General features: G+C 41.5%; 1 protein-coding gene across 1 annotated transcript in view; it reads right to left on the bottom strand.

Moving 5' to 3' along the window:
• The window catches only part of ACACA (acetyl-CoA carboxylase alpha), a 335657-nt gene that overhangs the window by 23681 nt on the left and 295831 nt on the right, over window positions 1–16145 (bottom strand). Inside the window, exons 51-52 of the mRNA XM_006154441.3 lie at window positions 8088–8265; window positions 5503–5615 (exon numbers count right to left, since the gene is read on the bottom strand). Coding sequence (XP_006154503.1) covers window positions 5503–5615; window positions 8088–8265 — 291 coding nt within the window. The remainder of the gene's footprint in view (window positions 1–5502; window positions 5616–8087; window positions 8266–16145) is intronic.

Below are 16145 nucleotides of genomic sequence, written 5' to 3'. Positions count from 1 at the left end.
CGAACCACGGTCGACTACGTGGGAGTCCAGCGACATAGCCATTACGCTAACTGCTGGTCCCAAGCCAAATAGCTTCTGAACCAGGGTAAGGAGGCACGTTTTCAGCTGCTGCTAACTTCAAGGAGTAGGCAAGGTCCCACATCTCTCTTCATGATAAGAAACCGCGTGTGTGTCTGTCTCATCAGCCTCCTTACCACAGGTGGCACAGTGGCCACACAACAAACGAGGACACTCCTTAAACATGGGTATTAGGACTTCCTTCTTTCCTAGACTCAACTTCCAGGCAAGGAAATCACACAACATGGTTTTTGCTTCAAACAAGCAACTTTGGCTCTTTTCAGCTTCCAACACCTTGAAGAGGGACATAAGAGATGGAAAAACACAGACAGCTCAGATACTGTGATCTCTGCCAGAAAGCAGCTTACCTCCAAATCCTTTAGCCAAAAGAACAGTCCTTGTCCTGTCACCTTGGCTGCTACAGAGAAGGCTCGTGAGGGATGGTATTCGTTAAGCTTTTTACTTCAGGAAAAAAATGGTGAGGACGTAAAAAAATGATGTGTCCTCACCAGCTGCCAAAATGCTATGTCTGCACCCGAGACACCTCAGGCCAGAAGGCATGTGGATACTGAGCAGGCCTGGAAGGAGCTGGCAAGGGCTATAGTGGTGCCAGTCAGTGCTGCTGTCAGGGCACGTTCCGTGTGGGCACAGCTGAGAGGCTGCATGGCAGGCTGCCTAGCTGTCTGGGAACAGGGCCATAACTAAGAATGAAGTTCTACTAAGTGGCTCCTCTGCCCAGATGCTCTTTGGACTGGAGGGGGACAGTGGCTGGACAGTTCTCTCTCCATCTGAATTGGTTTGTCATTTCTCTCTGAACATAGGAGGAAGTAAACGATGCAGGAGAGATCCACAGGTCAAGGCACTCGAGGCCAGGTTGGTAAGGTTGTTCTGCTCCACAGACACTTTCCTTTCTCTTGGCTCCCCAAGGAAGTAGAAGGATGTCAGAGAGACACAGAAAGGCCTTGGAGGGCTGGGGCTCTATTCACAGGGAAGGAGTTTAATTTCCTTAAGACAACCAAAATGGTAGGACATAATCTTTCCCACGTGATTCTGTCAAGCCCTACTACTGAGAATCCAGGGGCAGAACTAGATGCAAGACTCTGGGGTTGTCGGGATCCAGTTCACTCTCCTTTCTGAGATCAGTTTTTCCTTTACCTTTATCAGGAATTGATGTTACGCACTAATTTCTAACTGTTAGAATCTTAGGCCTACAAACTATTCTATAGTAATTCACCATTTTCCAACATAAACTAACTATGAAAAAATGACAAATGGTCATTATTTAAAAATAAAAATTCTAGAAGAGATGAAGTTAGTCATTCAGAAATTAAATATCACTTATTATTCTTAGAGAACAAACAGTGACTATGTTCATGAAACCAGTCAATCGGCTGTGCACTGACTTGTCTAAGTGCTCTGTGAGCGTGCCCCCAATGCAGAGGCTGATTTGGGAAGAGATCGGAACACAAGATAACATCCACTCCTACAGGCTTTCTTCTAAAACAGATTTTCTCGGTGGGGTTGGCTTCAGATCACAAAAGGAAAGACTCCTTTAATTTAGATCAGGCTCAGTATTCAGCAGAAGTGAAATCTGAGGAAATCCTGAGAAAACCAGAACACAGAGAATGAGAATTCCATTTTGGACTCTGATGTACGTTTATTTTGCATCTTAGATGATTCACGTAATCCTTCTTTTTTGCCTCAATTTCCCAATCTGGAAGAATGAGGTCATTTTCACCCACTTTATGAAAAGGGATTTTGGCAGTTTTGGTTCTAGGCACCGTGAGAGGAGCCAAAAGTCACTGTGAAGCCCAAAGGAATTGGGTTCATAATATATGCCGATCTCTTGCACCACAGATATGCCTGGATGTGTCACTCTCCCTGAAAGACTACACACGTGTCCAGAGAGAGAGGATTATTTCTATTTATTTCCAGATGTGGGTCTGAGCCAGAGAATACTCCATACCAAACATGGCCTTCTGCTTTTTCTAATGATTAGGACTGAAAGGAAATGATGCTACCCCGATGTCTGAAATCTGCTTCACAGAATCAAAGCCAGTGTCCTTTCATCTGATCCTCACATTAGCTAGGTGAGGTTATCACCCCACTTTACAGGAAGTAACTGATGTTTGGAGAAGATAAAAAATTCACCTGTGAGCAACATGCGTACATAGTTATTTTCATTCTACATCCACTGCTCGTGTGCCCAAGCTGCTCTGGGCCAGAGCTGCTTCACATTTAGCCGACTAAGGATTCCTTTTCAAGGGCCATTTTGGTCAAGGTTAAATAAATATGGCTTTCTTCAATGCGGATAGGAAATTGATAATGAGATGATTTGTAACAAATGATTAAAGAGCCATCACTTGAACATCTCCTCCCTTTCCCCTTCGTGTGCTTCAAAAGTTAAAAGGTGCTGGGTGAAGGTGGGAGCAATATCACTTTCCTCGAAGAGAAAGAAGCTTCAGCCCCGCACCCCTCAACGTCCAGTTGTTCTGCAAACAGTTGTAGAGAGGATTCCTCTTCCTACCACCTAGTTACTCTGAAGGGATGATAACAGCCATTGGGGGGTTAAAAAGAGGCAGTGAACCCCCAGTTAATGAGTAGAAATTCAGCAGGCAGTGTAAGATAAATGGAGCTCTCTCTGCTTCTGCTAGAGTCAGCATGAACTGCGGCCCTGCGGCTTGTTTGTGGCAAATGGAGTGCGCGAAATATCAAAGGGCAGTGATCCAGAAGAAGACCGACTTTGACAAATTTTAAATTGGCCAGAAAGAAAACCAGCAAAAAAAAAAAAAAAAAAAAAAAAAGAAAGGAAAGGAAAAGAAAAAAAAAGAAAAAATAATAATAAAGAAAAAGAGTGAAGAAAGAAAGAAAGAAAAAGAAAGAAAGAGAGAGAGAAAGAAAAAGAAAAGAAAGAGAAAATTATACAGTTCGTAGTCCTGCGATTGTGGTGCTGCTGGCTTCATAAGAATTAGTGGTAAAAACAGCAGCAACGATCGCCGGATGCTGGGAGCAATTATGAGCCATCTAAGTGAGATGCTTATCAGTGGCTGAAGCTTTTAGAGCTCTCTCTATGTACAGTTGTAAGTAACTTGCTCTTGAGCCGCAGTTACTTTAATTAAAGTGTATGGGGTTGGTCAGAAGTAATTATCCTGTTTGGAAAAGAAAGAGGAAAAAAACCACCTCAACACTTTACAGGAAGTAACTGATGTTTGGAGAAGATAAAAAATTCACCTGTGAGCAACATGCGTACATAGTTATTTTCATTCTACATCCACTGCTCGTGTGCCCAAGCTGCTCTGGGCCAGAGCTGCTTCACATTTAGCCGACTAAGGATTCCTTTTCAAGGGCCATTTTGGTCAAGGTTAAATAAATATGGCTTTCTTCAATGCGGATAGGAAATTGATAATGAGATGATTTGTAACAAATGATTAAAGAGCCATCACTTGAACATCTCCTCCCTTTCCCCTTCGTGTGCTTCAAAAGTTAAAAGGTGCTGGGTGAAGGTGGGAGCAATATCACTTTCCTCGAAGAGAAAGAAGCTTCAGCCCCGCACCCCTCAACGTCCAGTTGTTCTGCAAACAGTTGTAGAGAGGATTCCTCTTCCTACCACCTAGTTACTCTGAAGGGATGATAACAGCCATTGGGGGGTTAAAAAGAGGCAGTGAACCCCCAGTTAATGAGTAGAAATTCAGCAGGCAGTGTAAGATAAATGGAGCTCTCTCTGCTTCTGCTAGAGTCAGCATGAACTGCGGCCCTGCGGCTTGTTTGTGGCAAATGGAGTGCGCGAAATATCAAAGGGCAGTGATCCAGAAGAAGACCGACTTTGACAAATTTTAAATTGGCCAGAAAGAAAACCAGCAAAAAAGAAAAAAGAAAGAAAAAAGAAAGGAAAGGAAAAGAAAAAAAAAAAAGAAAAAATAATAATAAAGAAAAAGAGTGAAGAAAGAAAGAAAGAAAAAGAAAGAAAGAAAGAGAGAGAGAAAGAAAAAGAAAAGAAAGAGAAAATTATACAGTTCGTAGTCCTGCGATTGTGGTGCTGCTGGCTTCATAAGAATTAGTGGTAAAAACAGCAGCAACGATCGCCGGATGCTGGGAGCAATTATGAGCCATCTAAGTGAGATGCTTATCAGTGGCTGAAGCTTTTAGAGCTCTCTCTATGTACAGTTGTAAGTAACTTGCTCTTGAGCCGCAGTTACTTTAATTAAAGTGTATGGGGTTGGTCAGAAGTAATTATCCTGTTTGGAAAAGAAAGAGGAAAAAAACCACCTCAACAATTCCGGGTGGCAATAGATTCTAGAAACTACTTTTGCCAATTTCTTGCTGTATGTGTGCATTTCCCATAAAAGGATCAGGCTGTGGTGGGTGAGAGTTATTGGTGGCTGTTACCTCATGGCAAACAATAGTACCTGGGTAGGCTTATTGTACCCCAAGTCATCGTGTTTAGCATGTAACCTGCGCCTGGATGCGCAGCCTACACAGTACAGGCAAACATTCAGGAGCTCTTTCAGTCTCTAGATGGTGAGGATACAGAGTCCACAAATAGTACTTTATTAATCAAATTACTATTGAGAATATAAATGAGCTAGCATCTCTCTTTTTTACTCCTTCCATTCACTGAGTTTCAGTCCCTTTTAAAGACATTCGCTCTATTCCTTTAGAAAAACAAAAACAAAAACAAAAAAAAACAACCAACAACAAAAGACCCCCAAGCAATTATCTTGAGGAACATAGCAAGAGACTCAGTGGGAGACCTGGGCAGAAAACAAGTGTTTTAACAGAATCGGAAACTCATTCAGACCCCGGACCCCACACAGGGATCCCACGGTTTAGTTCTATGTTCACATCACAAGTGCCTTCCAAAAGCTCTGAAAACAAATGAGAACAGAGTAATGGTTAGAAGCATCAGGCACGAATGCTCCCAGGGCTATTGCTGCCGCAGCCATTGATGGGAAGCACACGGTGCACAATCTTTACTTCCATTTCCCTAGCTCAGGGTGACTGGAGAGCACCGCCTGGGTAGGGACTTGAGCTTTTCTATCCCATGACACTGACTCTCTCACCCCTCAAAAATGAGGCAGGTTGTCCAGAGAAACAAGGAGAACAGGAAGTGTTTAAGTCTAGAATATTCTTTGCCTGATTAGCCTGCCCCCCAACAGCAACTCCAGCTAATCGTTCTACACAAGGACATCCTAGAAAGATGGGCTATTTGTATTATAAGGAAATATCAGAAAAATTGGGTGACTTTTGCTTTTGTAGGGCTCACTTTCCCTCCTATTATACACACTATTTCATTCTACCAGGGTTCTTACCATATAGAGGACAGTAAATAAAGATTATCATGAATTTGATCAAATGCTTCAGTGCCTCCTCCCCTGCCCTATGAATGCACTCATTACAAATCAGCTGAATGGCTCATTGATTTGCCAGGAGGACAAGCAGACATACCCAATCGCTCAGCCAAGCGGATGTAGACAGGGTCCACCCGACGCATGGTTTTCACCAGATCCTTTCTGCGGAATTTGATTTCTACTGTCCCTTCTGGCTCCAAAACCGATCCCCTGGATCACAGATAAAGAAAACAAAACAAAAATAGAAGCACTTTAAAGGAAGGAGACAACAGAATGAGGCCAGTTACAATTTGTGGACCAGGAAATAGCTTCATTAGGGTTTTGCCCACCCATGGTTCACAGAAGTCACCCCAGGGAGAAAAGCAGGCACCGGAGAAGTGTATGAGAGAAAGGCCTGGCAAAAAGCAATTAAAATAATTCTCATTGCCACACCGGTTGACTTCCATCTCAAAGGGAGCAGAATACAGATTCCACCACCTACAGCTGATAAGGGTGACAGGAACCATTATTTTTCAGGAGAAAAGAAAAAAAATAAAAAAGATACTGTAAGCACACAGTGGCAGGGAAGTAGCTCCAGCACTTAGGCTATACCAGGAGGGGTCGATGCTGGCTGTCCTACAACACAGCTGTCAGTCTACTGCTGGGACTCTGATCAGATACTTGAGGCCAGGCTGAGTGAAGGGAAAATATTCTACCCACTGCTTTGGAAATGAACAAGGTAAAAGTTCTCCAGGTTATTTCTAGTGTATACTAATAACCACCTTCTTCTTTTTTGAATTATTTTATTTAACTTTATTTATTTTGATTTGACCAGAGAGGAACACAAAGAGAGAGAGAGAGACACAGAGAAAGAGAGAGAGAGAGAGAAAGTGAGAAAGCAAGCCACCAGGTCTGGGACTCAAACCACAATTGGCCATGTGGGAGTCCAGCATCCTTAACCACCACAACACCTGCTGGTCCCCACTAATAATGTTCTATCACCAGAAACTCTGCCCTTAAAACACACACACACACACACACACACACACACTCTCTCTCTCTCTCTCTCTCTCTTAAGGTTTATTACTTATTTCATGAGAGAGAGAGTGAGTCAGACAGACAACCCCAGCAAGATCTGGTCAGCCATGGTCACAGACATGCCTGGCTTGTTGAGGTCAACGAAATATCTGACCCCAGGCCTTCCCACATGGCTCTAATACTGCACAGTGCTGCCCTACTGCCTACACCACCATGGTTGGATCAAAACTTTTGTATTTTAAAAAATTATAAGGACCAGCAAATGGTGTAATGGTTACGTCACTGGACTCCCATGTAGTTGATCATGGTTCAAGTCTTGGACCTGGCCACTTAAAACTCACGCCAGGCGTGTGTGCTTGTATGCCAAAATCCCAAGAGGAGAATGGAGGAGAAGGGATTGTGGTGTGGCCTTACTCCCCCGCCCCCCCTGGGGGGGGGTGATTTCATGCAATCTGTTTCTTTGTTCCTTCAGCAAGAACACACACCCTATAGCAAAGACTTTCTCAAAAAAATAGTAATAATTACAGTTTATGTTTATTACATGCAAAGCACTGTGTCAAATGCTTACATATAAACCCTCACAACAACCCTATGCCCAGCCTTCCTCCACTATGAGGTAGAGCACTATTACTATCATTTTGCAGATGAGAAAATCAAGGTATAGCAAGTTAAGAGACTTGTCCAAGTCAGGCAAGTGGCAGAACTGGATCTGAGATCAGATAGTCTGAGTCCAAAGTCTATATAGGAATTAAGCCTGATCTGCAGGGGTTAGATTATAATTTAAAAATAATACACCCCTAAGCATAGAATACTAGCTTAGTGATTTGATGGTAAAACTACTAGACTCTCCTAAGCAGTTTCTGAAGTAGAGGGCTATATTTCTGGGGAAAAGAAAGAAGTGAATCCTCCAAGAAAATGACTAGATGTGGGAATTTTTATGGAAAATGTCAAGGAAATGAGGTTTGCTGCTTAGGAAATGATTGAGAATAGATTATGAAAGGATGCTGGGTTTGATTTGTTTTATTTAAGTAGCTTCAGGTATGACCTCCCAGCAAGCCTGAGTTTCTCTTTTACAGTTTTGTGGATGCTGAAAACACTACATTCCCCTGGAATGCCACAGTAAGACCTTAGGCTCTAAAGAAAAAAGCAGCTTTGTATGGGATTAGAATGCGGGTGCTGTGGTGCACCTCAATGACCCCACTCATTCTAGAGACAAGGAGAAGCCCAGGGAGAGTTAAGACTACTCAGGGTTTCTTGTTAGTCAGTGGTGAGATGGGTTAAAACCCTGGCGCTCCAGACTAACAATTTGGTCCTTCCACTCCAATTCATTTTAAGCTCCCACTACCACACACCTAAGAAAGAGATAGTGAATAAGCAGATCTGAACAACAAATAGGAGAAGAAAATCTCTGAGTTCGGGGGTGCTTGGAAGACTTAATGTTATAAGAATCTGGGATGACAGATTGAACTGAGAAAGCCTGGCTCTAGCCGGGTTTCCTTTTCGTGCCAGCAGACACTATTTGGAAAGGCTAATTTTCTGACCTTGGAGTCCTTTGAGAATAGACAGATTCAAATAAAGTTCTCTTGGTTATAGTGTTTTCTAGGAAGAAACCAAAAGCTAGAGGGTCCCGTGAGGCAATGAATGGAAATAAGGTAGGCATGCTACCTGCTTTCGCGGTCAGCATACATCTCCATGTGCCGGGGGTTGATGGTAGAGTCAATTACAACCCAGGAGCCACCTCGTAGCTCGGCCTGAGGAGGAATGTAAACCAACACAGGCTGGGAGCACTCCCGCAAGCCGTCCACGATGTAAGCACCAAACTTCAGCACTTGGTCATACATATCTACAAAGAATGAGACAAGTTAAAGGTTGTGAAACTTATTCTCTTCTAAAGCATTCGTTCTCAACACTGTCCACATCAAGGCGCACACAGAAAATAGTATCTGTGTGGCACAGTGTGCTTCTAGGATGTGGGGTTCCAGTTGCTCCAGGTCCTGTTTGTTCATCATGAAAATGAGAGAGATCGTGGGCTAACAGGTGGTGTGGGGGTTAAGGGTGCTGGACTCCCCCATGGCCGACTGCGGTTCGAGTCCCAGACCTGGCGGCTTGCTTTCTCTCTTTCTCGCTTGCTTTAGCTCTGTCCTTCTTTGGTCAAAATAAAATAAATAAATAAAGTTAAATAAAATAATTATTTTTTTAAAAAAGAAGAAAATTAAAGGGACTGGTATCTCCACCTGTGTCCCACTCAAGACTCTAGAGGATCCTCAAAACCACAAGAGAATAATGTACTGTCTTCCAACAAGATTCAGTGTGCAAGCTCTCTGAACTGCATATCCATTTCATATCCTCCCTGAATTCTGTACTCAGGTTTCACCACATTAATTCACACTTGCTCTACAAACGTTGAGTATTTTTCATGTCAATGTGTGATCTCTCCCACTACATTAAGTTTTCTGGAGAAAGGAACTATTGTAGCTCTTTTCAATCCTTCTTGTGGTACTTAACATATGATGAGCTCTTAACATGCGCAGCTAATGGAAACAGATCCTTCAAAAATTTTATCTTCAGAAACTATATCTCATCCTTGTATCCCATTGTCCTGCACAATTTGTCAGCCACAGTTAGTGCTCAGTAATTATCTGAATGAATGAATGAACAAACACACACACACTTTGGAAAGAATACAATCAGAAAGAAAAACAAGTTAATTCTTTAATAGTTGCATTTTATAGAAATATCAATGATATATTTATAGGATATCAATGAGAAAGTTTAAAATATGTGTACACACATATTTGTATATATGAAATATCACACAGCTACATAAACAGTGACCAGTTCTTTATTCTGCTAAAGAATGGGCCAGTCGGCATGGTGGTCAAGGTTACTGGATTCAATACAGCTGACTGTGCAGTTCAAGTCCTGGACCCAGCAGCTTGAAAAACACGCTGCACACATGTGCATACCTGTGAGGAGAAGGAATTATGGAGTGGCCACTCCCCCAAGGGGTGCTTTCTCACTCCCTCAACCCCCTTTCTGTCTCCCCAGCAAGTGCACTCTTCTTATAACAAAAAACAAACAAACAAAAAACAAAGAGTATACCTTGTAATTCCCCAAGGCCAGAAGCAGCCAGAAGAAAGCAAGCCCTGGTACATAAATAAAATGAGTCCTCGGAAAGCTGAATCAGTTATTTATTTCCCAACTTTTTATGGACTTCTCCCCATTTCCCAGCTTGCTGAAGTCTAAACATTGCTAAAGTTTTAGGTTTATGATTCCAGATGTTTAATGAGCACTTTGGTGGAGTCACAATGGTTCCTTTTTAAACACCAAATCACAGGTTCAACAGAGTTCAAACTTTCCTATCAAAGAGAAGATCTCAATTTGGAATAAATCAATTCTGGAAATCCAAGGCAAAGAAACATTTTTCAGAAAGTTAAGAGCAAACCAAACAGAAATTGCTTTCATTGTAGTTAGTGGCAAATTAAACTGCCACTTTCTCCAAAGTAAAAATGGCTCTCTATATAAACCATCAGAGAGCACAGTTCATGCAAGGCATGTGCCTTTCTCCATTGCCCCAACTGGGCTTGTCTGTATCCTTCAGAAATTTCAAGTGACCCCAGGAAACACTCCCTATTCTTATTCCACATGGAATGTGTATGGTCACATACTCTGTATATATGATCATGGCGAAGACATTTATTCCTTTGGGAGGAAAGCAAAGACCAAAAAATTTACTGCTAATTACACAACTGCTATATGAAGAGCAGGGAATAAAGGACTTAAAGCGCTTTACGCTAATTCCGTGGTTATGAAAATAATTGCTCAGTTCAAATTATTTTAACTAAATTAATTCTTTAGTGGATATTTCAACTAGTGCTACATAATAAAATAATTGTGTAATTAGCAGTACATTTTTCAGTGCTGCCAAGGGTATAGTCTCAGAACAAGTAACAGAAAGATTGGCCCTCAATGGTATCATGTACAGGGAGGAAATGGAAGGCATAGATAAAAGGAGAAAACCAGACAATGGAAGACCAGACTAAAACTCATTTCACCTGAAACAGGAAAAAAATCAGTCGGAAGTAGGGGCTGGCCCTGGAGCAAAGTGGCTAGCCAATGTGCAAAGGAAGCTGGATCCCACATGGCTAAAGGGGTTCAGTCCTTTGAATACCTTTTCTCTCTCTCTTTCCTGCTTATACACAAGCAATTGAGAGAGAGAGAGAGATAAAGAAAGAAAAATAGAAAGGAGTTAGAGATAAAGACAAAGTTCCCAGCTTTTCACTCATTTCTGTTTGTTAAAGAAATATCTGTAGCAAAATCTGTCTCTGGGGCCAGAGGGCGCCACAGAGATTAAGGTGCTGGATCCCATATGGCTGACTGTGGTTCAAGTCTGGGACTCAGAGGCTTGAAAAACATGCCAGGCATGTGTGCATGCATGCTTAAAAATCTGAGAAGAGGGAGGATTGCATCATGGCCATCCTCCTAGGGGTGACTCCTCACTTTTCCTCTTTCTCTGTCTCACTCCATTGAGCACATGCACCCTAAGGACAAAAAAAAAAAAAAAATCTATCTCTGTAATACTAACAGACCTAGCTCCCAAAGAGAAGGGAGAAGACTTTATTTAAAATATACTTTCATTCAGGGACCAGCAGTTGGAGTAATGGCTATGTCACTGGACTACCATGTAGTTGACTGTGGTTCAAGTCCCAGGCCCAGTGGTTTAGACTTACGCTGGGCGCAAGTGCGTGTGTGCCCAAGATTCTGAGAGGAGAATGGAGGAGAAGGGATTGTGGTGTGGCCATCCCCCCCTGGGGGGGGCGGGGATTTCCCACTTTCTGTCTCTCTGTCTCTCTCTGTCTTTCTGGTGAGCGCACGCTTCCTATAGAAAGAAACTCTCAAAAAAATTACATATATACTTTTGTTCATTCCATTTAAAAAAAAGTTGATTTTACAGAATCTGAAAATAGTTTGGAATAAAGATGAGTGTGTTTTCAAACTTTCCTATCAAAGAGAAGATCTCAATTTGGAATAAATTTAAATTTTAAAAAATTTTTGTGAAGTAGACTTTGGTGCCTCTCTTTCATTATCATGGCTACCTTATGTATATCAGGGAACATGATTACATATACACGCATAAGTCATTTAATCATCAAAACACCATCTTATTCATATAATCTACTTATAGATAAGTAAACTGAATCTTAAATAAGAATAAACAGCAGAGATAAGACTCAAATCCAAGTATTTTTGGCTCTGGAGTCCATAGTCTACCTCATTCTTACTGTTAGGGAAGAGAGCATAAGGCTGGGGTCATCTGCTTGCTGACACTTAATGTAATGGCTGAGTGGAATAAAATCCAGAAAAGGGACTTGAATAAATGATTGGATATTTTTAAATGTTGCCAGGGTTTTCTCCATGTTCAGAAATGTCAGAACTGTACTGATAACACTGCCAGCTATGTGAAGGGTTTGGGTTTGATAGCCAAACAATATTTTTAGACACCAAGACTACAAGGAGAAAAGGGGCCCCAGGCTTCATTAAAGCTGAAATGCTTGAGACAAGAATAATGTTTCTATTTAATGTGGGACACTAACAGACCTATGATCCAACAATCAAAACATTCAAAAGCAGGCTATTAAAACATGAATACAAACAAACTCTAGTCAGCTTTGGATAAACTGAATTTCAGCTGCCCCAAACCACATGTTTTGAAAGCTAGGTTGAAACACTTGGTGATAATCTGACACACAATTTTGTCTGAAATCCCTTCATATAAGTGATAGCAAAAAGCACAGCAAAGAGATGCAGGGGAGAGGGGATTCCCAAGGGTTTAAGGCTAGAAATCAGTGTAGGGACTTTTAAAGCTATGCATATGCTGTCAATTCCCAGGCCCTTAGAAAAGCATCTGGAAATGCAAAATACTGATAGGTTCTTTGCTGGAGAGTAGGAGCTTGGAGTTTTCTAGCATTCTAAGCAAACCCCTTCTCATGAATGGTGATCCCACATTAGCCCTTGTAGCATGTCCTTAGCACCCAGGCACCAGCTCTGCCCATTGTTACACAACATGGATAAACAGTGGCAGCCCCATGTCCCCAACAAGGGAGCAAGGTGGCAGAGTGTTTCCATACTGCCCTGCACTTTCAAGCTAAAACAGATCTTATTGGCTTGGGTGAGATTATCTGTTAGAAGCTGAAGGTAAACACTAGGCATACACAACCTGCATATACATAATGTCTCTCATGAGTTCATTACGGCCGGCTGACACTGTATTTTAACATCCAAGTAATCAGAGATTTTAAAATAGACTTTCATTCCAGTTAAAGTTTTCAATAAATGTTTTTTTTTTATTGTTATTTATAACCTGTCCCAGGAAAAAATAATAAGTATAACATGAAAAGCCAACTGAGAGTGACCCTGTAGCACCAGCAGTGAGGCAGCTTAATATCACTGGGATTTGCATCCTATCAAGCTATTCATGCTGAGGCTGGGACCCTGGTGCTAATTTCTAGTAAATTTCACGCTTGATGTCTCCCTGTTGTGGGTCATTGCCGGTTCGTCTAAATAAACTGCTTCCAAATGGCTCTTCCATCTAAATATTCAGCCAGTTTTTATAATTTAATTTTGCATTATGCTGAATAGCCTTCCGGCCAGATAGAGCTCATTGGGAAAAAAGCACCAATACCATCTTGACATGCTTTCATTTATTTATTTATTTATTTATTTATATTTTTACAGCTCGAATTAGACCTCCTAGGCCGACTAGTAAAGAGGTTTTTTTTTGGTGTTTTTTTTTTTTTTTTTTTTTTGCCTCAACAAATGTCAATTTTCAGCATAGCAAGAGCTGTCTCTAATCTTTTCCTACTCATTACACACAATTTTGGAGTCATTTTACCCACAGTGCAGTCGGCTCCTGGCTGTGTGTTTGTGTGCACTGAGGGATGGCATAATTGTTTATTTTCCCTCCCTGCATAATCCCTAGCCAGTATTGAAACCAAAACTGCAAACATCTCCCCAAGGGATGTGGAGAATGACAAGAGGCTCTCAGTTAGGTCCCTTTACATGAGGTAATATGTAGGAAACATCTTGACCTATATGTAAATCTGAAAGGCAAGGTTCCCTTTCCTTCCTACTTTCACATGGATCTCTATCTTCCCCCAAGCTTATCTGTCTTATATGCTATGTAAACAAATGTATCAGCATCAAAACTCAGAAGATAAAACTGGCCCTGGTCTCTATCAGGCCAATAACTAGTTTCTGACCAGGGGCAGGGGAGAAGAGAAAATTGGCAGTTAGGGTTTAATAGGCACAGAGTTTATTTTGGGGATGATGAAAATGTCTGTAGTTTAGATAGAAGTGATAGTTACATAACATTGTGAATATATTTAATGCCACTGAATTGTAGACTTGCAAATGGTTAAAATTACAAATATTGTTTAATCAGGGACATCCCAAAAGCAGAGGGGAAATAAGTGGAAAATAACTTTCATAGAAACCTCAATATTCTATTCTAGGGCTATTCCAGCAGAATGCTTCTGGTCCTACGTGCTAAAATCAGCCCAACTATGCTACAGAGAGTCAAAAACATTTATGTTCCTCTCCCAACTCTATCATTTTTTAGTTGAATGATTTTGGGAAATTTACTTAACCTAAGCATCAATTTATATAAAATGCAGATAACAATATAACCTATCTCTCAGAGGTTCTTATTGTGATGATTATGTAAGATAATATACCCAAATGGTTAGTACAGTTTCTAGAGAAAAGAACTCAATGAATCTTAATTGTTGTTCTTATGTTACAGGGCTAGTAGCCAATCTGGGCCTGAGCCAAAGCATGTACCAGAACTGAAGCTTTTCCTAGAAGTAGCTATCAGAAACTTTTACATTCTGATCTTGTCAGGATTAAGCGGCCAGGCTGACTCCCATTCAGTAACATTACCAAGAATAATTCTCAATGCCTGTTCCCCTCCCCTACAGAGGAGGTGGCTAAGAAGTAACACTGCATTCTCTATGAGGTCTTTTTTTTTTTTTTTTTTAAGAGAGATTTTTTGCTATAGGGTGCATGCACTTGATGAAGAAGACAGAGACAGACAGCAAGTAAGAAATCACCCTCTAGGGGATGGTCATGCCACAACCCCTTCTCCTCCATTCTCCTCTTGGGATTTTCGGCACACACACAAACGTGCCTGACACGTTTCAAGCCACCAGGACTTGAACTGTGGTCGGTCATGGGGGAGTCCTACAACATAACTATTATGCCATCTGCTAGTCCTCTCCCAGGTTTTAAAGTAAATCTTACAGCCAAAGAACTGGGGATCAAGTAAAATCTGATGCTAAGTGAACCTGATATATATGAATGAAAGGGGTTTCAGCACCCTCCCAACTTCAATGTAGTATGGTTTTTGTTTTTGTTTTTGTTTTTCAAAAACAAGCAAAGGAACTTGGGATCATGTTAAATATGATGCTTGATGAATCTCATATATGTGAATAAAAGGAGTTTCAGAACCCTCCTAACTTCAATATACTTCCTCTTTCAAATACTACAATATTTTGTTTATACGTTAGGGATTTACAATACAGTCCAAGACATTTTTCTTGACTACTTGAGGCAATGTCTGTTTTTGACTTATCTTTGTTTTCTCTGAAGTGGCTGGCAGAGTTTCTTACACAAAGCAATTCAGTAAAAATGTGTACAACTGGGAGTCAGACAGTGGTATGGCAATAGAATGTTATGCTCTGTGGTACAATCCCACATGGGAAGGTTCTAGGTTTGTGCTCAGAGACCTTCCTGAGTATGCCAGGCACAGGTGTGCCCATGATCCAGGGCCGGCTGAAGCTTGGGGTGTATGGCAGTGTCTGGATCCTGGTGGAAGTGCCATCTCTCCCTCTCTCTCTTTCTGTCTGTCTCTCATGAAACAAATAAACTTACCAGAAAATGTGGGCTGGCTCTGTAGCACAGTGCTTAAGAGAGCTAGGTCTCACATGGCTGAACACAGTCTGAATCCTGGCCCCAGTGGCTTGAAAAACATGCTGAGTGCCTGTGCATGTTTGTCCAAAATCCTGACCAGGAAAGAGGATTTTAATATGACCATGCCCAATTGGGGATGCTTTCTCTCTTTCTCAGGTGATCACATGAGTCCTTTGGCAATTAAAAAAAAAATGTGTAGGATTGGGCTGGTGTAGTGGTAACATGCTGTCCTGGCAATGCTGCATCCATGTGGAAGATTGTGGGTTGGGTTCCCTGTTCAGACCTGTACCCATAGGTGTGCGTGCCCATGATCCTGGCTGGTTGTGAGGGTTTGGGGAAGGGGACTGTGGTCTAAGACCTATTGAGGGTGCCTGTCTTTCTCTTTCCTCTTCCACTTCCATTCATGAAAGAAATAAAAACTTAAAAAAACAAAGTGTAAGGCTGACTTGTTAAATGTATACTCTCAATTTCTCATGGCATTTTCACTCATTTATTATCTGGGTCAAAAATAATTCATCTTGATAGCCTAAAATAATATGCAAACATTAATTTACACATATAGTCCAAGTCTCCCCCAAGAGAAGTGCAAAATAAATCAATCTGGTTTACATTCTGCAAGGGAGGCCTGGCCATACAGGGCTCTTCCTAGCCAGGTAAGAGAAAACTGCCGGCAACAATGATGACCGCCTCTCATCACATAGCTGATCATCTATAGAAGAGCAACTTCCCCCAACTTTTCCACCTCAGAGGCAATGG

This window comes from Tupaia chinensis, unplaced genomic scaffold, assembly GCF_000334495.1.
Source record: "Tupaia chinensis unplaced genomic scaffold, TupChi_1.0 Scaffold000407_4, whole genome shotgun sequence".
In the NCBI taxonomy this organism is placed as follows: Eukaryota; Metazoa; Chordata; class Mammalia; order Scandentia; family Tupaiidae; genus Tupaia; species Tupaia belangeri.
The sequence above is the reverse complement of the archived record's forward strand: the minus strand, read 5'-3'. Positions and strand labels throughout refer to the sequence as shown.